Source organism: Oncorhynchus masou, chromosome 28, assembly GCF_036934945.1.
Source record: "Oncorhynchus masou masou isolate Uvic2021 chromosome 28, UVic_Omas_1.1, whole genome shotgun sequence".
NCBI classification, from domain to species: domain Eukaryota; kingdom Metazoa; phylum Chordata; class Actinopteri; order Salmoniformes; family Salmonidae; genus Oncorhynchus; species Oncorhynchus masou.
This window is the reverse complement of record NC_088239.1, coordinates 15904494-15927275: the sequence shown is the minus strand read 5'-3', so window position 1 is coordinate 15927275 and position 22782 is coordinate 15904494. Positions and strand designations below refer to the sequence as shown.

The 22782-nt window shown below is 43.7% G+C and overlaps 3 protein-coding genes across 5 annotated transcripts in view; 1 reads left to right on the top strand and 2 right to left on the bottom strand.

Annotated features, from left to right (window-relative positions):
* Positions 1–148: 148 nt before the first annotated feature.
* LOC135517257 (ER membrane protein complex subunit 9-like) lies at positions 149–3406 on the top strand. The gene is made up of 6 exons (XM_064941389.1): positions 149–339; positions 749–945; positions 1113–1189; positions 1404–1473; positions 1594–1688; positions 2832–3406. The coding sequence occupies exons 2-6, from the start codon at positions 751–753 to the stop codon at positions 3010–3012; spliced, it is 618 nt and encodes a 205-aa protein (XP_064797461.1). The 5' UTR covers positions 149–339; positions 749–750; the 3' UTR covers positions 3013–3406.
* irf9 (interferon regulatory factor 9) lies at positions 3138–8330 on the bottom strand. Of its 3 annotated transcripts, none has more exons than XM_064941387.1 (10): positions 8200–8330; positions 7219–7308; positions 6917–7039; positions 6599–6779; positions 6089–6231; positions 5879–5963; positions 5666–5719; positions 5161–5550; positions 4943–5046; positions 3138–4596 (listed from the first exon to the last, which is right to left on the bottom strand). In XM_064941387.1, exons 2-10 carry the CDS (start codon positions 7273–7275, stop codon positions 4438–4440), a joined length of 1296 nt encoding a protein of 431 aa, XP_064797459.1. In that variant the 5' UTR covers positions 7276–7308; positions 8200–8330; the 3' UTR covers positions 3138–4437. The 3 variants fall into 3 exon arrangements, with proteins under 3 accessions (XP_064797459.1, XP_064797458.1, XP_064797460.1); XM_064941386.1 differs by having other exon boundaries at positions 7219–7277; positions 8200–8329; XM_064941388.1 differs by lacking the exon at positions 7219–7308 and having other exon boundaries at positions 8200–8329.
* Positions 8331–17066: 8736 nt separating this feature from the next.
* Positions 17067–22782, bottom strand: part of LOC135517255 (E3 ubiquitin-protein ligase RNF31-like) — a 28332-nt gene continuing 22616 nt past the window's right edge. Inside the window, exons 16-24 of the mRNA XM_064941385.1 lie at positions 22286–22384; positions 22107–22196; positions 21828–21942; positions 21497–21609; positions 21058–21171; positions 20794–20842; positions 18083–18179; positions 17717–17882; positions 17067–17581 (exon numbers count right to left, since the gene is read on the bottom strand). Of these exons, the coding sequence (XP_064797457.1) occupies positions 17534–17581; positions 17717–17882; positions 18083–18179; positions 20794–20842; positions 21058–21171; positions 21497–21609; positions 21828–21942; positions 22107–22196; positions 22286–22384 (891 nt within the window). The 3' untranslated portion in view covers positions 17067–17533. The remainder of the gene's footprint in view (positions 17582–17716; positions 17883–18082; positions 18180–20793; positions 20843–21057; positions 21172–21496; positions 21610–21827; positions 21943–22106; positions 22197–22285; positions 22385–22782) is intronic.

Below are 22782 nucleotides of genomic sequence, written 5' to 3'. Positions count from 1 at the left end.
GGTTACAAGGTATGTCAAACTCTGTCCACCAGGAGGAGACACCGTCACTACTTGAAGAACGGATCCACTTCCAAATGATTGGCATACTGAGACGCCAATAAAACTTTAGACAGTCGCTATTGTTACCAACCCAAATGCAGATGTACTGTTGGTAGGCGGGCACGGAACAGGAAATGGTCTTAATGAATGATGCAGTTTCAGCTCCACAGTGCAAACGTTTGTAAATGATCAATATTCAGTTATATGTGTATTAACATGCACTATTAGATGAGTTTCAAACAAGACGTTTATTTTACTGGACTTCTGAAATTTCATCCCAGCAAATAATATCCATTGACGGTAAGCCTAGCTTGCTACTAACTGTTAGCTAGCTAACGTAACGTTAACTAGTGATGAACGCCTATATATCCTATCAAATATATATATTTTTTCAATATCTACACTATAGACTTTCCCAGTTATATTTTAATAAAAGGATAGTTATGGCCAATAGTAGTTACTATCTACGTAGGCAGGCCCTTCGACCATAGATGTGTGCTAACCAGCTGGCTACCATTTCAGCTAGTTACCATAGCTGTTACACCTATTTATTACCATCTCAGCTTTCATGACTTCTGCCATAAAATGCTCAAATCCATCCAGCAATAGTGTTTTATTGTAGTTATTCCAAGTCACTATAACAACGTATTCATCACTAAATGTAGTTTGCTGCATTTTCTCTGGTCTGTGCACCCTTTTCTGTCCGCAGCAATGGGGGAGGTTGAGCTGTCCTGTCTGGCCTATGTGAAGATGTACCTGCACGGCTGTTTGTTTCCACGGTGTAGTGTCAATGGGCTGCTGTTGTCGTCCAGTCCAGCAGGTGGTGCTGTGTGTGTGACGGACTGTGTTCCCCTGCTCCACTCTCACTTACCTTTGGCTCCCATCACCCAGCTGGGTCTCACACAGGTAACCATTTAATATTCTGAGTGGTCTTCACTGTCAAACATGTCTGAAATGACCAATACAGTTAGCCTAACTACTCATCCTTACCTGGCAGTGGTGTATGTACATTGTGGTTGTCTTTTGACTTAATGTATTTGTTATGTTGTAATGTATCATACCTTTTGCTTCAGGTGGATGTATGGTGTGCACAGACACAGCAAAGGATTGTAGGATACTACCAAGCCAACGCTTGTGTGTCAGACAACAGGTGTGTCCCATAGTGGTCCAGCTTCACCTCTGTAGATGTTATTTTCTCTATTAGGTAGATTGTGGCTGATTGCCTGCTTATCACATGCATATGCTGTCATGCACTGCTGTCATTGTAAAATAAGAATTTGTTCTTAGCTGACTTGCTTAGTTAAATAAAAATATCACCTGTGTTAAACACTAACCATTCCTTCTCTCTCTCCTTCGCTGGGCAGCCCTACGCCATGTGCATTGAAGATTGCCGATAAGATTGCCGAGCAGTGTCACAATGCAGTTTTGTTAATGGTAAGTATCCACGAAAATTTAGTCTAAATTCCTGTGTGTGTACATGGTCACAATGCAGATTTTTGGTAAATCTTTATGGTGTGTGCCATCTACTTATCTCTGATCTATGTGGCTTTTCAGATTGATGGTGGAAAGATGTCACCTGACTACAGGGTGCCTCCCATAGTGATGTATGAGCGGAAAGACACCCGCTGGACCCTCAAAGACAAACATACGTAAGAGCTGGACATCTACTATCCTTCTTTCAAGATACTGTAGTGAACTACAGTTTGCTTTTCTGTTCATAGCACACCTTTTATCAACTGCATATGACTACATACATTGCATCTGAGTGAGCATGGAACTAAATTCCAATAGTCAGTAGCTAGGTTTCCATCTAAATGGTGACAGATTTTCATGCGAATATTCTAAAATCTGCATAAAAACAATGTGTATTTTCCCACCAGAGATGTTTCCATCAAATTGACTCGTTGCAGATAAAAGGCTGTGTGTGATGACCTAGTGCACATAAAAACAACTTGGTTAAATTCCCATGTACCGAAATAATAAAAAGTACAAGTTAAATGGGTTTATCACATTTTCAACTCTTCTGATGGTTTTGTCACAAAATGTTGCGTTATATAATGAATGTGCCCACTCTGGTCTTGGCACGTGTGCTCTAGCTGGTAGATAGGCTATACCCGCACTATGTAACAGTATAACTTTAATCCGGGCTCGCACCAGGGACCCTCTTGCACACACAAAAGCCATGGCCCTTGCAGAGCAAGGGGAACCACTACTTCAAGGTCTCAGAGCAAGTGACGTCACCGATTGAAACGCTATTAGTACGCACCACCGCTAACTAGCTAGCCATTTCACATCGGTTACACCTACATGAGTATTAAGGACAAAAGAGAGATTATCTTTGAAATGGCTGCCAAGCATGTCACCAGAATTAGACCCTCAATATTTATTGGAAAGGAGCATAAAGCTCATCACTGCACTTTCACCACCTTGTGAAGTATATCATAACTTATTTCATCTGTTGCCTAATAAATTGCATACTTTCCCAAGTCGTAGTGGGAGGACAACATAACATATCGCCTGACTCCAAGTTTACTTTCATATGGTTATCAATGTGCAGAAGTGTTTTGTCATTTACACAATTTAAGACAAAAAGATCCCACCTTGTCTAGCATGTTTTGTCAACATTTGGAAAGTGCACCGCCAAATGTAATGTTTCCATCAGGCCTGTTGTGACATTTTTCATCTGTCATGTACTTCACTTGCATAAAAAGGTTGGATGGAAACATGGTTAGTGTTAGTACCTGAAGAGGGAAGTACAGGTTCATTTAAAGCTACCTTTGTTTTTCTTCCAGGATAATGCTGCGGCAGTGGGAGGAGACTCGGGAAATAGCCAATCAGCTGCTGGACTCTGGAGATCACTCATTATTAGTGGATTTTGACAGCCATTTGGACGACATCACTAGGGACTGGACAAATCAGAAACTCAATGCCAAAATAGCAGAGCTTGCCTCACCAGCCAATGGTAATGTCTGAGATAAGTTTGGTTTAATTTGTTACTTTGAAAAAGTTTGAATTATTTGTCTTAAACCTACTGATACTACAAATTAAGAATATTTTTATTAACATCTAACAGTCAAATATGTGCACATCATCCAAGATAATATGAAATACATTTAATGCGGTCAGACAGAACATGGAATAAAAGACAAGCATAAATAACATATTTACAGTTTGACAAATCTGTGCAGTCTTCCGGTCTCTCAGTCAGTGTGCCTTGTCAAACCCAGTAGCCATGTTGTTAACCCACTTACAACTGACAAAGCTGTACTCATAGTTCACTGACTGCTAATGGCATCACATTATGTGCATCCTGTCCCAATGCTTTGTGTAACCTTATATACATTTATTAAACTACATCTACAAACTACTTCAAGTGTTCATGTGCTATGTTCATATAAATATCAATTCACATTAATTTCTACTTGTTTTTTCTTCCTTTTTTTTACCTTTATTTTACTAGCTAAGTCAGTTAAGAACAAATTCTTATTTTCAATGACTGCCTAGGAACAGTGGGTTAACTGCCTGTTCAGGGGCAGAACGACAGATTTGTACCTTGTCAGCTCGGGGATTCGAACTTGCAACCTTTCGGTTACTAGTCCAACGCTCTAACCACGCTCTAAAAAGTCTGACGAGGCCGGCTGGCCGGCCATCGCCTTGTGCACTTAACGGCTTAAGTAGACCTTATATATAAACATACTTGATTTGTGCAATAGAGCAAGATCGAACGACAGATTGCCAGTTCAAAGGTGCAGAAAACAACCTTTCAGACATGGTCCCTAGAACAGTCTCCACACCTGCTTTATACTGTGGCTTGTGTAATTTACTCATTGGGTAAACCTGTAAAGTGACCTGCCATGCAAAACTGGGCCAATCTCATTAACACTAACTTCCTACGGTTGGGACTAGTAGTAAGTGCTGAGTTATGGAGAGAAGATTAACAAATGCAAAACAAACTCACTTGCTCTTGAATACATACTTGCAAACACATTTAAGAGTCCAATGTCTCCAGTGAAGGAGCCTGCTTCAAAATCTAGGAATATTAATGTCCTCTATAGAAATGTGCGTTACCACTTTCAGAAACAGAAAACGAAGACAAGTTTGTTTCCCGCCTCATAACGGTTGGCATGGTGATGATCAAATCACTGACCTTCAGCCTACTATGGCTTCAGAGCCTGTCAGTGTTTCTCTCATATGCTACTTAAAACAACTTGGTCAACAGGTACACCTATGTATGCAACATTTGGACACAGAGGTGTCTGATGCAGTACCAGTCAGCATTCAAAGACTGCAACAAGGAGTAGAAGACTAGTCAATTATACAAGATGTCCTGTGATTGGATGCTAAAGGCCACTTTTACGTGCTATCCCGCCCCTATTTGAAGTTGACATTTTTAAATGTTTAAGGTAGGGACGTCCCAAGGATCTCGGATAGCAATGAACCTGATACCAGGTTGATGGTGACCTCTCCTGATTCGCTGGTTATGTTGCGGAAGTAGGTCATTGACTCCCGGAAGTCTTCAGCTTCCTTGACCTGCTGCTGAGCCCAGGGTAGGGTTATCTGGAGGAGAGGGGGTGGGTGGTTCAATCCCTCTTTATTTCACAGGGAAAAATAAGGTGTAGCAATGCTGTACTTTCATAAACTTTAGGGATCTATTCCATCTGTAAAGCTGTTAACAGATTCCCCAATTTTTATTTTAAAGGTAATTTCAGATTGAGCCGACAAATGCAGTCTTCCCTAAAGCAGAAACATTGCCTTTAAATTTCAATTACGCTGTAAAGCTGAACTTCTGCGATGCAGATTGAATAGACTAGTATTAACATTCTAGGGTATGCATTTGCTACACCTTTTTGTTTACATTTGAACAGTTATTTTATGAGTGTGGGAATGGCTTAGTCAGCTGTACCTGTGTGATGATGAGTTTGCTGGATGGGTCCTCTTTGTCACTGAAATACAAGGTGAAGCCACACTGAGGAGGGTCTCCCCCGTGGCTGCTGAAGTGGTCTAGTTCTAAGGAAACAGTCAGTAAATACACACTGACTGCAGAAACTCAAATCCATTAAGGGGACAAAAAAGAAGTGGGGTGATCCTCACCGAGAGAGTGAACAGCCCCATGTCACTCACTCATTCTGAAAGCCTCTCTATCGAAGAGCCGCACGGGCTCCACAGCATGGTTCATCTTGTGCGGTCCAGCCGTGGCTGAATGTGGCCCTGTCCAGAACACCTGGCCCTGGCAGTAGCGCTTAGCATAGACCCCTGTTCTCGTGGAGGTCAGGATCACCCCTTTCTCCATGAAGGGCAGCAGGGTGGAGAGGGCCTGGAACTGGGGCCCGATGCTGGAGGTCAAGGTGGAAGGGGGATCGGGCAGGGGGATGCGGGGGAACCCAGCCACCATCAGGGTGGGGGGAACGGGCGAAGAGGGCAGATAGGCAATCCGGACATCGCTGCCCATGACCCCACGTTTAAGCACCTCCTCTCCCATGTACTTCACTAAGACATGGAAAGAGTCCCGGGCTGGGGGAGAGAATGAGATTGAATGAGAGACAGCAGACTGCATTTTCAGTGTATGTGATGAAAAACAGTTCTGATATACTCTGTCTAGCATTTACTGCAGCATCAGTAGCATTACCTCCAGGGGGAGGGACGGTCTCGATCGTGAAGTTCACCTGGATCTCATTGACTGCTAGAGGAAGACAAAAATGTCAAGAGCATGTCAATCAACCACACGCTATTGGAACTCCACAGAATTAAGAGAGAGTGGCTGAGAGATCCAGCATCAACTAACATTAGAGATTCAGTGTCTGACAGACATGATATTGCGTTAGTAAGACATAAGACTTACTCCCAGCACTCTTCACCATGACCGAGGGCTGATCAACCTGGTCTAGCTGGATTGTAAGAACACTTTCCTCAATCTCCTGAACAGACTGATAAATAGAAACATCAAACATGTCGGTGAGAGAGACTGACATAACTAATAGAGATGCATCCAAAAGTTTATATAACTTGTTTCCATTGGATTGTTATTTTCCCCTCAAAATGTCAGACCTACCATGGTGATTGGTAGGGAGGTGGTAACCTCTTTCATGTGCTTGACCTTCACCACATCTTCCTCCGCCTCGATGTCTGAATTGCGGCTCCTTCTCTTCCTCCCCCCTGCTCTGGCTTGGACCTTCATGTCAACACTCCCCAATGCTGTGAAGAGAAAATGGACCATAGGTCATGAATTTGTTTACTGCCCTGCTTTGAAGTTGTCTCCATAGCTACAAAGTAAATGGAGTTATTGTTGTGCTAATTGTCACGGTTGACTCTGGTATGACTATGAACCTTTGGAATGACTGGGTGGACGAGAGTATTGAAGTTGTCAAATGTCAATCTTCTCAACCTTGAGTGAAATTTAAAGAATGTACGCGTCTACACCCAGTTTCTATTGCCAGATCGTAGGTATGATGTTGTTATAGATGTCTACACAAAGGATCAAAAGATAATTGCTGGAACATCTTAGCAGAGGGGTAGAAATAAACATAGTTTAACAAACTAACAGCGCGTGTGCTGGTCTCACCTTGTTCGTTGATGGGTACGAGGCGGTAGACTTTGTATGGTTCGGAGATTTCCAGCTGTGACCTCTCAGGTTCCTCTCTGAACTCTGGGCTCTTATTGAGAGCAACTCGCAGCCGCGTCTTCCAGGAGGCAGGGTCCGCATTACACCCCTCAGACAACTTCCCCTTAAACACTGCCCACGCCTGTCGAGGAGTAGAAAGAGGAAGGCATTTAGACACAGGAAGTAATATCTACTACTGTGTTTTAAATAGATAATACATGACAAGCCTACTGTAAAATGTCAATGAACTAGTAGTCATAAAGTTGTTAGTGTCAGGACCTTGAAGATGGCACCATCCACTTCGCTGCGGAATTCTTGTTTCCCGGCGTGTTTCCATGGTATACGAAACATGGTCTTGTCGTCGTCGTCCCATATCAGGCCAGGGTACTTCCCACTGCTGACCTGCACCAATACATTCAACAAGATGTGGTGAGTGTTGCTTGGGAAACACTCGACCCATTTCCCAGACAGTACATTGACTCTACCTATCACTATGACATACCAGCTGAAACACTCACTGTAATCAGCTGTTACAATTAAGACACATTTGACCATTGAGCCCATCCTCCACAAACACTCACCTGTTCTACCATCCAAGCGCGAAGTCTGCGCGTGGAGCGAATTTTCCCAGATGCCATAGCTGTGAAGACGCGGTATAACTTTATTTGAGTCTAGTTTGGAAATACACATTTTTGTGTCTGATTAAAAACGATACACTATACAATGGAAAATAAATAAACCAAACAGAATACATGAAGAGTGCTAGCTGTGATAAGTGTGGTAGTGCATAAATAACAAAAGTTATTTTTAGCTGTTTGAAGATGGTGTACAAAACCGGAAGTAAAAAGATGAGCTAGCCGTAAGCATAGAAGTAGCGCACAAAGAATGGATATACAGCTTATTAGACTTGCTTTCAATGAAAATGACATATCCATAACTCACATTTCTATATGAATTTGGTCGGGTCGCTCACATTGTTACTTACTGGACTTTTAAATAATTTATTATTGGTGAGTAAATATTCTGCCAAAAATGGTTTGACTGTGATTACACGTAGAGACGATACTATAGTGTAACGACCTGGGTTTATAAACGCGGAAATCGGCTCTGCCCGCAGGAGCATTCTTTGACGGCACAGTCGATACCTGCTCCCTGCTGTTTCATTACAATATATTTAATTGTGTATTCATGATAAAGCATGAAATAACTACATTTTATAAATGCAGCAGACGCCGATAAGAGCGACTTACAGTAGTGAGTGCATACATTTCTTTCTGTTGGTACGGGTGCCCGTGGGAATCGAACCCACAACTCGGGTGTTGCAAGCGCTATGCTCGACCAACTGAGCCACTTGCAACCTAATCACGTTGATCATGATCCTAAAGTAATTACTTTTTATTCTGCATCGGTTGGTATGAAATATATATCAAACTATTCGTCTCCGTCTAAAAATAGCGAACTAAATAAATCAAGATTGCTCATGAAGCGAAACATACATATTTTCCACAGATTTAGAATGATTGTCATTAATGTATGTTATTGGGTGACCTGGTTTCGCTTACCTTAGGTTGCGTTTCCTCCGTTTCCTAATTTACAGCTGAGCGCACCCCCGCATAGCTCTTTGACTGGAAATCCAGAAGTTATTTACTTGCCTCGCACAGAGCAGAGGGAGACGTTCCTTTTCCCAGAAATCACGTGACTCTACAGAACTAACTTAGGTACTGTTGTGACGCCAGGGGGCAACATATCGCTTAAAATATAGCCTATGCTCAGAATATGGCCTATGCTCGTCTCCCCAGGCAGAGCCTCCCACAATTAACACCCGAATGCATAAAAACACCAGACACCCCTCAGCCCTCAAATGAAGTGGACACTTCAAATCTAATTTTATTGGACACATACACTTGGTCAGCAGATGTTAATGTGAGTGTAGCAATGCTTGTGCTTCTAGATTCCAACAATCTAACAATTCCACAACTACCAAATACACACACACATCTAAAGGGATGGAATAAGAATATGTACATATAAATAAGGATGAGCGATGACCGAGCGGGATAGGCAAGATGCAATAGATGGTATATAAACTAAGCAAAAAAAGAAATGTCCTCTCACGTGTTTTATTTTCAGCAAACTTAACATGCATAAAAATGTGTATGAACATACAAGATTCAGCAACTGAGACATAAACAGAACAGGTTCCACAGACATGTGACTAACAGAAATTGAACAATGTGTCCCGAAACAAGGGGAGTTTCAAAATCAAAAGTAACAGTCAGTATCTGGTGTGGCCACCAGCTGCATTAAGTGCTGCAGTGCATCTCCTCATGGACTGCACCATATTTGCCAGTTCATGTTGTGAGATGTTACCCCACTCTTCTACCAAGGCACCTGCATGTTCCTGGACATTTCTGGGGGGAATGGCCTTAGCCCTCACCCTCCGATCCAACAGGTCCCAGACGTGCTCAATGGGATTGAGATCAGGGCTCTCTGCTGGCCATGGCAGAACATGACATTCCTGTCTTGCAGGAAATCACGCACAGAACGAGCAGTATGGCTGGTGGCATTGTCATGCTGGAGGGACATGTCTGGATGAGCCTGCAGGTAGGGTGCCACATGAGGGGGGAGGATGTTTTCCCTGTAACACACAGCATTGAGATTGCCTGCAATGACAACAAGCTCAGTCCGATGATGCTGTGACACAACACCCCAGACCATGATGGACCCTCCACCTTCAAATCAATCCCACTCCAGAGTATAGGCCTCAGTGTAACGCTAATTTCTTTGATAAACGCATATCTGACCATCACCCCTGGTGAGACAAAACTGCGACTCGTCAGTGAAGAGCACTTTTTGCCAGTCTTGTCTGGTCCAGCGATGGTTGGTTTGTGCCCATAGTCGACGTTGTTGCCAGTGACGTCTGGTGAGGACCTGCCTTACAACAGGCCTACAAGCCCTCAGTCCAGCCTTTCTCAGCCTATTGCAGACAGTCTGAGCACTGATGGCTGGATTGTGCGTTCCTGGTGTAACTCGGGCAGTTGTTGCCATTCTGTACCTGTCCCGCAGGTGTGATGTTCGGATGTACCGATCCTGTGTAGGTGTTGCACGTGCTCTGCCAATACGAGGACAATCAGCTGTTCCTCCTGTTTCCCTGTAGCGCTGTCTTAGGCGTCTCACAGTACGGACATTGCAATTTATTGCCCTGGCCACATCTGCAGTCCTCATGCCTCCTTGCAGCATGCCTAAGGCACGTTCACACAGATGAGCAGGGACCCTGGGCATCTTTCTTTTGGTGTTTTTCAGAGTCAGTAGAAAGGCCTCTTTAGTGTCCTAAGTTTTCATAACTGTGACCTTAATTGCCTACTGTCTGTAAGCTGTTAGTGTCTTATTAATGACCGTTCCACAGGTGCATGTTCATTAAATGTTTATGGTTCATTGAACAAGCATGGGAAACAGTGTTTAAACCCTTTACAATGAAGATCTGTGAAGTTATTTGGCTTTTTACGAATTATCTTTGAAAGACAGGGTCCTGAAAAAGGGACTTTTCTTTTTTTGCTGAGTTTACATGTGAGATGAGTAAACATTATTCAAGTGACTAGTGATCCATTTATGAAAGTGGCCAATGATTTCGAGTTTATGTACAGTCGTGGCCAAAAGTATTGAGAATGACACAAATATTAATTTTCACAGTCTGCTCCCTCAGTTTGTATGATGGCAATTTGCATATACGCCAGAATGTTATGAAGAGTGATCAGATGAATTGCAATTAATTGCAAAGTCCCTCTTTGCCATGCAAATGAACTGAATCCCCCAAAAACATGTCCACTGCATTTCAGCCCTGCCACAAAAGGACCAGCTGACATGTCAGTGATTCTCTCGTTAACACAGGTGTGAGTGTTGATGAGGACAAGGCTGGAGATCATTCTGTCATGCTGATGGACTGAGTTCGAATAACAGACTGGAAGCTTCAAAAAGGAGGGTGGTGCTTGTAATCATTGTTCTTCCTTTGTCAACCATGGTTCACATCAAATTTATTTATATAGCCCTTCGTACATCAGCTGATATCTCAAAGTGCTGTACAGAAACCCAGCCTAAAACCCCAAACAGCAAGCAATGCAGGTGTAGAAGCACGGTGGCTAGGAAAAACTCCCTCGAAAGGCCAAAACCTAGGAAGAAACCTAGAGAGGAACCAGGCTATATGGGGTGGCCAGTCCTCTTCTGGCTGTGCCGGGTGGAGATTATAACAGAACATGGCCAAGATGTTCAAATGTTCATAAATGACCAGCATGGTCGAATAATAATAAGGCAGAACAGTTGAAACTGGAGCAGCAGCACGGCCAGGTGGACTGGGGACAGCAAGGAGTCATCATGTCAGGTAGTCCTGGGGCATGGTCCTAGGGCTCAGGTCCTCTGAGAGAGAGAAAGAAAGAGAGAAGGAGAGAATTAGAGAACACACACTTCACACAGGACACCGAATAGGACAGGAGAAGTACTCCAAATATAACAAACTGACCCTAGCCCCCCGACACATAAACTACTGTAGTATAAATACTGGAGGCTGAGACAGGAGGGGTCAGGAGGTAGCCTGCAAGGAAACACGTGCCGACATAATTGCTTTGCACAAAAAGGGCTTCACAGGCAAGGATATTGCTGCCAGTAAGATTGCACCAAAATCAACCATTTAACGGATCATCAAGAACTTCAAGGAGAGTGGTTCAATTGTTGTGAAGAAGGCTTCAGGGCGCCCAAGAAAGTCCAGAAAGCTCCAGGACCGTCTCCTAAAGTTGATTCAGCTGCGGGATCCGGGCACCACCAGTACAGAGCTTGCTCAGGAATGGCAGCAGGCAGGTGAGTGCATCTGCACGCACAGTGAGGCAAAGACTTTTGGAGGATGGCCTGGTGTCAAGAAGGGCAGCAAAGAATCAACTTCTCTCCAGGAAAAACATCAGGGACAGACTGATATTCTGCAAAAGGTACAGGGATTGGACTATTGAGGACTGGGGTAAAGTCATTTTCTCTGATGAATCCCCTTTCTGATTGTTTGGGGAATTCTCAACTTTTGGCCACGACTGTAGGCAGCAGCCTCTCTGTGTTAGTGATGGCGGTTTAACAGTCTGATGGCCTTGCGATAGAAGCTGTTTTTCAGTCTGGAGAGCCTTGCGGTTGTGGGCGGTGCAGTTGCTGTACCAGGAGGTGATACAGCCCGACAGGATTCTCTCAATTGTGCTTCTGTAAAGGTTTGAGGGTTTTAGGTGTCAAGCCAAATTTCTTCAGCTTCCTGAGGTTGAAGAGGCGCTGTTGCACCTTCCCCACACTGTCTGTCTGGGTGGACCATTTCAGTTTGTCTGTGATGTGTATGCCGAGGAACTTAACCTCCACTGCTGTCCCGTCGATATAGATAGGGGGGTGCTCACTCTGCTGTTTCCTGAAGTCCACGATCATCTCCTTTGTTTTGTTGATGTTGAGTGAGAGGTTGTTTTCCTGACACCACACTCGGAGTGCCCTCACCTCCTCCCTGTAGGCTGTCTCGTCGTTGTTGGTAATCAAGCCCACTACTGTTGTGTCATCTGCAAACTTGATGATTGAGTTGGAGGCGTGCAAGGCAAAGCAGTCATGAGTGAACAGGGAGTACAAGAGGGGGCTGAGCACGCACCCTTGTGGGGTCCCAGTGTTGAGGATCAGCAAAGTGGAGATGTTGTTTTCTACCTTCATCGCCTGGGGGCGGCCAGTCAGAAAGTCCAGGACCCAATTGCACAGAGCGGGGTTGAGCTTGGAGGGTACTAATGAACAGCATTCTTACATAGGTATTCCTTTTGTCCAGATGGGATTGTGCACTGCGATGGCATCGTCTGTGGACCTATTGGCGCGGTATGCAAAAGGAAGTGGGTCTAGGGTGGCAGATAAGGTAGAGGTGATATGATCCTTGACTAGTCTCTCAAGGCACTTCATGATGACAGAAGTGAGTGCTATGGGGCGATAGTTATCTTTGCCTTCTTGGGTACAAGGACAATTGTGGCCATCTTGAAGCATGTGGGGACAGCAGACTGATATAGGGAGAGATTGTCCGTAAACACACCAGCCAGCTGGTCTGCTTATGCTCTGACGACGTGGCTAGGGATGCTGTGGGTTAACACGTTTAAATGTCTTACTCACGTCGGCCACAGAGAAGGCGAGTGGGGGCCCGCAGTCCTTGGTAGCGGGCCGCGTCGGTGGCACTAATATCCTCAAAGTGGGCAAAGAAGGTGTTTAGTTTGTCTGGAAGCAAGATGTCAGTGTCCGTGACGTGGCTGGTTTTCTTTTGGTAGTCTGTGATTGCCTGTGAATGCCTGGAGACACTGACACTGACACATACGTCTCGTGTCTGAGCCGTTGTATTGCGACTCCACTTTGTCCTTATACCGACATTTCGCTAGTTTGATTGCCTTGTGGAGTGAATAACTACACTGTTTATATTCGGCCATATTCCCAGTCATCTTTCCATGGTAAATGCGGTGGTTCTATCCACGGTTTCTAGTTAGGGTAGGTTCTAATGACATATCATGAGGTAGAGCGGTGGGCATTAATGTGGGGATTCAGGTTCTCTGTAGAGGATGAAGGTGGGATATTTTATTTTGCCTTTATTTAACTAGGCAAGTCAGTTAAGAACAAATTCTTATTTACAATGACGGGCTACCCCGGCCAAACCCTATTTGACACTAGACTGACCTGAGCAGAACACATTGAGAGAGTGGTTGGAAAGTGTAAGAAGTTGCTAAATGTAGTGTGCTGTCTGACGGGGAAGGAGTGAGCATTCCTCATTGAGGCCCATGTACAGAGGCTTGCAAATGTATTCACCCCCTTGGCATTTTTCCTATTTTGTTGCCTTACAACCTGGAATTAAAATAGATTTGAGGGTTTGTATCATTTGCTTTACACAACATACCTACCACTTTAAAGATGCAAAATATATATCTTTTTGTGAAACAAACAAGAAATAAGACAAAAACAACTTGAGCGTGCATAACTATTCACCCCCCCAAAGTCAATACTTTGTAGAGCCACCTTTTGCAGCAATTACAGCTGCAAGTCTCTTGGGGTATGCCTCTATAAGCTTGGCACATCTAGTCACTGGGATTTTTGCCCATTCTTAAAGGCAAAACTGCTCCATCTCCTTCAAGTTGGATGGGTTCTGCTGGTGTACAGCAATCGTTAAGTCGTACCACAGATTCACAATTGGATTGAGGACTGGGCTTTGACTAGGCCATTCCAAGACATTTAAATGTTTCCCCTTAAACCACTTGAGTGTTGCTTTAGCAGTATGCTTAGGGTCATTGTCCTGCTGGAAGGTGAACCTCCGTCCCAGTCTCAAATCTCTGGAAGACTGAAACAGGTTTCCCTCAAGAATTTCCCTGTATTTAGCACCATCCATCATTCTTTCAATTCTGACCAGTTTCCCAGTCCCTGCCGATGGAAAAACATCTCCACTGCATGATGCTGCCACCACCATGCTTCACTGTGGGGATAGTGTTCTCGCGGTGATGAGGTGTTGGGTTTGAGCCATAGTATTTTCTTTGATGGCCAAAAAGCTCAATTTTAGTCTCATCTAACCAGAGTACCTTCTTTCATATGTTTGGGGAGTCTCCCACATGCCTTTTGGAGAACACAAAACGTGTTTGCTTATTTTTTTCTTTAAGCAATGGCTTTTTTCTGGCCACTCTTCCGTAAAGCCCAGATCTGTGGAGTGTACGGCTGAAACTGGTCCTATGGACCGATACTCCAATCTCTGCTGTGGAGCTTTGCAGCTCCTTCAGGGTTATCTTTGGTCTCTTTGTTGCCTCTCTGATTAATGCCCTCCTTGCCTGGTCTATGAGTTTTGGTGTGTGTATATTTTATATATATATATATATATATATATATATATGGGCAGAAAAGTATTTAGTCAGCCACCGATTGTGCAAGTTCTCCCACTTAAAAAGATGAGGCCTGTAATTTTCATCATAGGTACACTTCAACTATGACAGACAAATGAGGAAAAAAATCCAGAAAATCACAATGTAGGATTTTTAATGAATTTATTTGCAAATTATGGTGGAAAATAAGTATTTGGTCAATAACAAGTTTATCTCAATACTTTGTCATTGCCAACAAAGGGTATATAACAGAGGTCAAACGTTTTCTGCAAGTCTTCACAAGGTTTTCACACACTGTTGCTGGTCCACACTACAGTACAGTAGGTGGCGGTAATGCACCATAACGTTGAATGCCAACTACCGATAAACCCCACCAAAGAAGATGACGTATCATGACACATGATGAGTTGACACTTGCAGGGCAAGGGGTGAGGGAAGAATGGATTCATTTTAAATGGACCGCCCTTGCCCGGACATTCGTCACTCGTTCGTCCCGACGGATTTCTGTCATCATTTTATTTATTATTTTTTTATTTTACCTTTATTTAACCAGGTAGGCTAGTTGAGAACAAGTTCTCATTTGCAACTGCGACCTGGCCAAGATAAAGCTTAGCAGTGTGAACAGACTACACAGAGTTACACATGGAGTAAACAATTAACAAGTCAATAACACAGTACAAAAAAGGGGAGTCTATATACATTGTGTGCAAAAGGCCTGAGGAGGTAGGCGAATAATTAAAATTTTGCAGATTAGCACTGGAGTGATAAATGATCAGATGGTCATGTAGAGTTTACAGTCTAGCCAGACACCTAGGTACTTATAGGTGTCCACATATTCAAGGTCGGAACCATCCAGGGTGGTGATGCTCGTCGGGCATGCGGGTGCAGGCAGCAATCGGTTGAAAAGCATGCATTTGGTTTTACTAGCGTTTAAGAGCAGTTGGAGGCCACGGAAGGAGTGTTGTATGGCATTGAAGCTCGTTTGGAGGTTAGATAGCACAGTGTCCAAGGACAGGCCGGAAGTAAATAGAATGGTGTCGTCTGCATAGAGGTGGATCAGGGAATCGCCCGCAGCAAGAGCAACATCATTGATATATACAGAGAAAAGAGTCGGCCCGAGAATTGAACCCTGTGGCACCCCCATAGAGACTGCCAGAGGACCCGAACAGCATGCCCTCCGATTTGACACACTGAACTCTGTCTGCAAAGTAATTGGTGAACCAGGCAAGGCAGTCATCCGAGAAACCGAGGCTACTGAGTCTGCCGATAAGAATATGGTGATTGACAGAGTCGAAAGCCTTGGCAAGGTCGATGAAGACGGCTGCACAGTACTGTCTTTTATCGATGGCGGTTATGATACCGTTTAGTACCTTGAGTGTGGCTGAGGTGCACCCGTGACCGGCTCGGAAACCAGATTGCACAGCGGAGAAGGTACGGTGGGATTCGAGATGGTCAGTGACCTGTTTGTTGACTTGGCTTTCGAAGACCTTAGATAGGCAGGGCAGGATGGATATAGGTCTGTAACAGTTTGGGTCCAGGGTGTCTCCCCCTTTGAAGAGGGGGATGACTGCGGCAGCTTTCCAATCCTTGGGGATCTCAGACGATATGAAAGAGAGGTTGAACAGGCTGGTAATAGGGGTTGCGACAATGGCGGCGGATAGTTTCAGAAATAGAGCGTCCAGATTGTCAAGCCCAGCTGATTTGTACGGGTCCAGGTTTTGCAGCTCTTTCAGAACATCTGCTATCTGGATTTGGGTAAAGGAGAACCTGGAAGGGCTTGGGCGAGAAGCTGCGGTGGGGGCGGAGCTGTTGGCTGAGGTTGGAGTAGCCAGGCGGAAGGCATGGCCAGCCGTTGAGAAATGCTTGTTGAAGTTTTCGATAATCATGGATTTATCGGTGGTGACCGTGTTACCTAGCCTCAGTGCAGTGGGCAGCTGGGAGGAGGTGCTCTTGTTCTCCATGGACTTCACAGTGTCCCAGAACTTTTTGGAGTTCGGTAGCGGTTGTGTGTCCTGAATATGCGCTTCAGTCCATTATGGTGGCATTTCATATCTGGGCTATATCTTGGCTAGAAGACTACGCATCCACAGACATTGAATACTAGCCATCCACAGGTATGCGCTAGCTAACCAAACAAAAGCATCACAACTTTTATCAAACATGTTAGTGCCGTCATGTGCCTTATTAGCACAATTTGTAACTTATTTACAATTGTTTTTACTTACACTTATTTTGACTACTCTCATATTGATGTTAGTTAAGTTTTGTCTGACTTTTCTTAGCTGATGTTCAATCATCACAAATTTAATTATGGGGTGTTTCAGGCCTCGGAGATAACACAATTGCACTCGATCACAAACGAGAGCTGAGGGTCTTACATTGTCAACTTCCCTTGCTTGGCTAATTGTTTGGACTGACGGCAAACATGGCTGCGGGAATTCCCCCAAGGGCAATAGGTGAGGGTAAGTGGACTTTACGTGTTTGGAACGCACCCCCAGAGACAGCAATTGAGAATAGAAAAATGAGATCTGTCATAAAAGTAATTTTCAAATCAATAAAATACTTTATTGCATGAGTAGCCTATTTATTACATGGTATACCCGGCATTTACACTTTGAAAATATCTCACAATATAGACTGTCATGTTTAAGTTGACAAACACCTTCTGATTATTTCTTAAGTTGTTTAGTGACATATTGAAAATATATTTTATATCTTTAATAAAAAATAAACAAGAAAGGCTAATCAACAAATGTCTGTCTTTGCAACTGTATCCTTACAGAGAGGAATTTTGATACGAGTAACTGTAGATGTCATAAATCTAATGAAGCATGTGAAGAACAAAACATGTTAAACTTCAATGAGATGTAATATAGCAGGTTGGTTGGTTGGTTGGTAATGCTATGTGGTGGGAGGTTTGAAACCAGACTCTTTCACTTCATGCTGTTTGCAAATAGGATACCTGTACTTTCCTTAGAAGGATTTAAAATATTTTATTAACCAGTTTTCATCTCATCCGAGGAACCCTTTCTCCAAGTGGAACTTCCATCAGTTTCTGTAAAGAAAGAGTTGTATACACTTTCACACAATCTGAACCACAACAAAAACAAAACATCAAAATGAAGATTGAAACTATTTAGTGCAAACTGCCAGCGAGGCCACAAGCCTAACTGAGTGATGGATGACTGACCTTCAGCAGTCGATCCTGGTACACCCGGTCGTCCTCCCCCTCCCCTTGTTGCTCCTCCACCTGGTACCTCCTGCAGGCAACTATCACCTCTTGTTGGTCATAGACAAGAGCGGGATCCAGGGTGTGTCCGTTAATGAGACTAACCAGGTACTCTCTGTAGTGTTTACTGCAATGGCCATACAGAGACAGACATAGTGAGAACAATGGCCACAAACAGAGACAAAGCAAGAACAGCCAACAAAGGTTGTTTAAAAGTGAATATCACAAACTTCTCATGACATGTCTTCAATACAATTAAACCCACAGGATATGTGTGTGGTAGTGCACAAATAACAAACAATTAGGTATTTTGTGTGTGTGACTCACTCGCAGAGTCCAGCTTCTCCTGGCTGAGTTTGGACTCCACAGGGTGAGTCAATCTGCTGACCTCCCTCATCCTTCTGCTCCATCACTCCACATGTGTCTGAGTCACACAGAAAGATAAATAGAAAGTATGGACAGAAAGAGAAAAAAAAAGACGAAAGTTCTCACATACAGTGCATTCTGAAAGTATTCAGACCCCTTAACTTTATCCACATTTTGTTATGTTACAGCCTTATTCTAAAATGGATTCAATAAAACATTTTCCTCATCAACCTACACATAATACCCCATAATGACAAAGCAAAAACAGGATTTTAGCAATTTTTGCACATTCATAAAAAATTAAAAACAGAAACCTTATTTACGTAAGTATTCAGACCCTTTGCTATGAGACTCAAAATTGAGCTCAGGTGCATCCTGTTTCCATCGATCATCCTTGAAATGTTTCTACAACTTAATTGGACACACCTGTGGTAAATTCAATTGATTGGACATGACTTAGAAAAGCACACACCTGTCTATATAAAGTCCCACAGTTGACAGTGGATGTCAGAGCAAAAACCAAGCCATGAGATTGAAGGAATTGTACATAAAGCTCAGAGAACAGGATAGTGTCAAGTCACAGATCTGGGGAAGGGTACCAAAACATGTCTGCAGCATTGAAGGTCCCTAAGAATACAATGGCCTCCATCATTCTTAAATGGAAGAAGTTTGGAACCACCAAGACACTTCCTTGAACTGGCTGCCCTGCCAAACTGAGCAATCGGGGGAGAAGGGCCTTGGTCAGGGAGGTGATCCAGAACCAGATGGTCACTCTGGCAGAGCTCCAGAGTTCCTCTGTTCCACTCCTCAGTAAAAGGCACATGACAGCCTGGTTGGAGTTTGCCAAAAAGACTCTCAGACCATGAGAAATAAGATTTTCTGGTTGGATGAAACTAAGATTGAACTGTTTGGCCTGAATGCCAAGCGTCACATCTGGAAGAAACCTGGCACCATCCCTACGGTGAAGCATGGTGGAGGCAGCATCTTGCTGTGGGGATGTTTTTCAGTGGCAGGGACTTGGAGACTAGTCAGGATCAAGGGAAAGATGTACAGAGTACAGAGGTTTCCTTGATAAAAAACCTGCTCCAGGGTGCGCAGGTCCTTAGACTGGGTCAAAGGTTTACCTTCCAACAGGACAACAACCAGAATAATTTTGCACGCCCAATTTTTCAGTTTTTGATTTGTTAAAAAAGTTTGAAATATCCAATAAATGTTGTTCCACTTCATGATTGTGTCCCACTTGTTGTTGATTCTTCACAAAAAATACAGTTTTATATCTTTATGTTTGAAGCCTGAAATGTGGCACAAGGTCGCAAAGTTCAAGGGGGCCGAATACTTTCGCAAGGCACTGTACTTAGGTGTCTGGTTAGACTGTAAACTCTCCTTCCAGACCCATATCAAATATCTCCAATCCAAAGTTAAATCTAGAATTGGCTTCCTATTTCGCAACAAAGCATCCTTCACTCATGCTGCCAAACATACCCTTGAAAAACTGACCATCCTACCAATCCTCGACTTTGGCGATGTCATTTACAAAATAGCCTCCAATACCCTACTCAACAAATTGGATGCAGTCTATCACAGTGCAATCCGTTTTGTCACCAAAGCCCCATATACTACCCACCATTGCGACCTGTACGCTCTCGTTGGCTGGCCCTCGCTTCATACTCATCGCCAAAGCCACTGGCTCCATGTCATCTACAAGACCCTGCTAGGTAAAGTCCCCCCTTATCTCAGCTCGCTGGTCACCATAGCATCTCCCATCTGTAGCACACGCTCCAGCAGGTATATCTCTCGTCACCCCCAAAACCAATTCTTTCTTTGGCCGCCTCTCCTTCCAATTCTCTGCTGCCAATGACTGAAACGAACTACAAAAATCTCTGAAACTGGAAACACTTATATCCCTCACTAGCTTTAAGCACCAACTGTCAGAGCAGCTCACAGATTACTGCACCTGTACATAGCCCACCTATATTTTAGCCCAAACAACTACCTATTTCCCTACTGTATTTAATTTATTTATTCATTTTGCTCCTTTGCACCCCATTATTTTTATTTCTACTTTGCACATTCTTCCATTGCAAATCTACCATTCCAGTGTTTTACTTGCTATATTGTATTTACTTCGCCACCATGGCCTTTTTTTGCCTTTACCTCCCTTATCTCACCTCATTTGCTCACATCGTATATAGACTTGTTTATACTGTATTATTGACTCTGTTTGTTTTACTCCATGTGTAACTCTGTGTCGTTGTATGTGTCAAACTGCTTTGCTTTATCCTGGCCAGGTCGCAATTGTAAATGAGAACTTGTTCTCAACTTGCCTACCTGGTTAAATAAAGGTGAAATAAATAAATAAAAAGAATGTGAGAAACTCCCCAAATACAAGTGTGCCAAGCTTGTAGCATCATACTTGAGGCTGTAATCATTGCCAAAGGTGCTTCAACAAAGTACTGAGTAAAGGTTTTGAATGCTTATGTAAATGTGATATTTTAATTTTTAATTAATTTGCAAAAAAAATGTGATTTTTTTTCATTATGGGGCATTGTGTGTAGATGATGAGGGGGGAAAATGATTTTAGAATAAGGCAACAAAATGTGGAAAAGGGGTCAAGGGGTCTGAATACTTTCTGAATGCACTGTAAGTGAGGATAAACAGGAGGTCACTCTTACCAGTCTGAGTCCCATTAGGGGGGTCTGTGTTGAACACAACAGCATTCCTCTGTGGACAAAATACAAACACCTCACCTCAGAAACATAACATTGAAATGACAGCCCTGTAACGTTCCCAGAACATTTCCCATGTAACGTTCACAGAACATTCAGTCTGTTACGTTACCCGAACATTCCCTTTGTCATGTTCCCAGAACATTCAGTCTGTAAAGTTCCCCGAACATTTCCCCTGTAACGTTCCCAGAACATTTATTGTCTCTGTACCTGCAGCAGGGCCTGTAGTCTGACAGGCTCCCAGTCCCTGAGGTAGAAGAGACAGTCTCGTGGGTGATGAGCATGGAGACCTGTGATTTTACACTGGATTGTCTTACACGCCGTCTGACAGAGAGAAGTGGAGGGAGGGACAGGGGTGAGAAAGGGAAAGAGAGAAAGGAAACAGACATGAGGATGGATGATGAGAAAGCCCTGGCAGAAAGAGAGATCCTTCCCTCTTACTGAATCCATTTAGTAAGACATTCTGTACTAGATCAGTGGTTCCTAACCAGGGGGTACATGAGAAGATTCATGAGACCATAGGCCTACTGGTAAAATGCACAGGGGTACTTGAAGGGTACTCCGGGCAGAGCACAATTCAGTTGGTGGTACAGTAACCAAAAAAGGATGGGGACCACTGTTCTAGATAATATCCCTGTGCGTGACTTACAGTGTGGAAGGGATTGTTGCAGCCGCTGCAGAACTGGTATCTGCATTGGGAGCAGCTGAAGTGCATGCAGCCCCCTTTGGTCAAGGCATACTGGAACCTGCAGTGAGGACAGGCTATGGAGAGAGATAAGAAGAAGGACCACATCATGGTGTTATAATAATGATGATGGTGGTGAGATGGCATTGTGTGATCTAGGATCAGGTCCTGTCTGTCCATATAATCTTATTTATTGTGATCTAAAAGGGAAATCTGATCCTAGATCAGCACCTACTCTCAAACTCTTTGTGAATATGGGCCAATAACTGCAGGCTGTTTAGGCTGACTGACTCACTGATGCCGTTGTCCCGCAGGAACCCGGCCAGCCCCTGTCTCTGGTAGTCAGGGTCGTTCTCTCTCTTCCACAACTGGAACTGCTCACAGGATACATCTTGGTGCTGAGCTTCCCACTGACACAGAGAGAGAGGGGGAGGGGGTGAGAGAGCGTGAGAGAGAAGGAGAAAGAAAGATGGAGAGAGAGACAGGCATCATTATTTAGGTTCCACATACATGTAGCTATGAAATTACACAATAGATGGCAGGCAAGGCAGCAACATGCATGTTTTGTACTTACAGGCTTTTTGCATTGGTTGCAAAAGCTCTTCATACACGTGGGACAGGTGACTTTGAACTGGTTTCCATCATAGATAAACCCAAAGGTGCACTGAGGAGGGAGGAGAAGAGAGGGGTGGGTGAAAAGGTCAGGAGAGAAGTAACTTTATATGTGATGGAGCTGGTTAGAAACCCACTCACGTGACAACACCACAGGAACATGGGGTCCTTCATCAGAGCATGTTCCGTCAGCTTCTTGTGGAAGAGCTCGTACACCTCACGATCCAGACAGTCTCGCAGCTAAACACACAACATCAATAACTATGTAATAACCATACAATTGCACAAGCTTCAGCAACACATGATCTCCCCATTTCCATCTGCCTATATCCCTAATAGGGTTGCAAAATTACAGAAATGTCAAACAGAGAATTTTTTTGTCTTAAATTGATACTTTGGGATTTTGACAATGAGGCCATCTATCTACTTCCCCAGAGTCAGATGAACTTGTGGATACCACTTGTATGTCTATGTGTCCAGTTTAAAGGAAGAAGTCGTTTCAAGAGCCAATGCCAACTAGCATTAGCACAATGGCTGGAAGTCTATGGATATATACAGTTGAAGTCAGAAGTTTACATACACTTAGGTTGGAGTCATTAAAACTTGTTTTTCAACCACTCCACAAATGTCTTGTTAAC

Excerpts from the sequence above, each read along its gene's own strand:
- LOC135517257 (XM_064941389.1), top strand. The coding sequence starts at position 751 with ATGGGGGAGGTTGAGCTGTCCTGTCTGGCCTATGTGAAGATGTACCTG. Across the intron at positions 946-1,112 it reads CCCAGCTGGGTCTCACACAG|GTGGATGTATGGTGTGCACA; the intron begins GTAACCATTTAA and ends CTTTTGCTTCAG. Across the intron at positions 1,689-2,831 it reads ACCCTCAAAGACAAACATAC|GATAATGCTGCGGCAGTGGG; the intron begins GTAAGAGCTGGA and ends TTTTTCTTCCAG.
- irf9 (XM_064941387.1), bottom strand. The coding sequence starts at position 7,275 with ATGGCATCTGGGAAAATTCGCTCCACGCGCAGACTTCGCGCTTGGATG. Across the intron at positions 5,964-6,088 it reads CCTCCCTACCAATCACCATG|TCTGTTCAGGAGATTGAGGA; the intron begins GTAGGTCTGACA and ends TCTATTTATCAG. Across the intron at positions 5,720-5,878 it reads CATGGTGAAGAGTGCTGGGA|CAGTCAATGAGATCCAGGTG; the intron begins GTAAGTCTTATG and ends GTCTTCCTCTAG.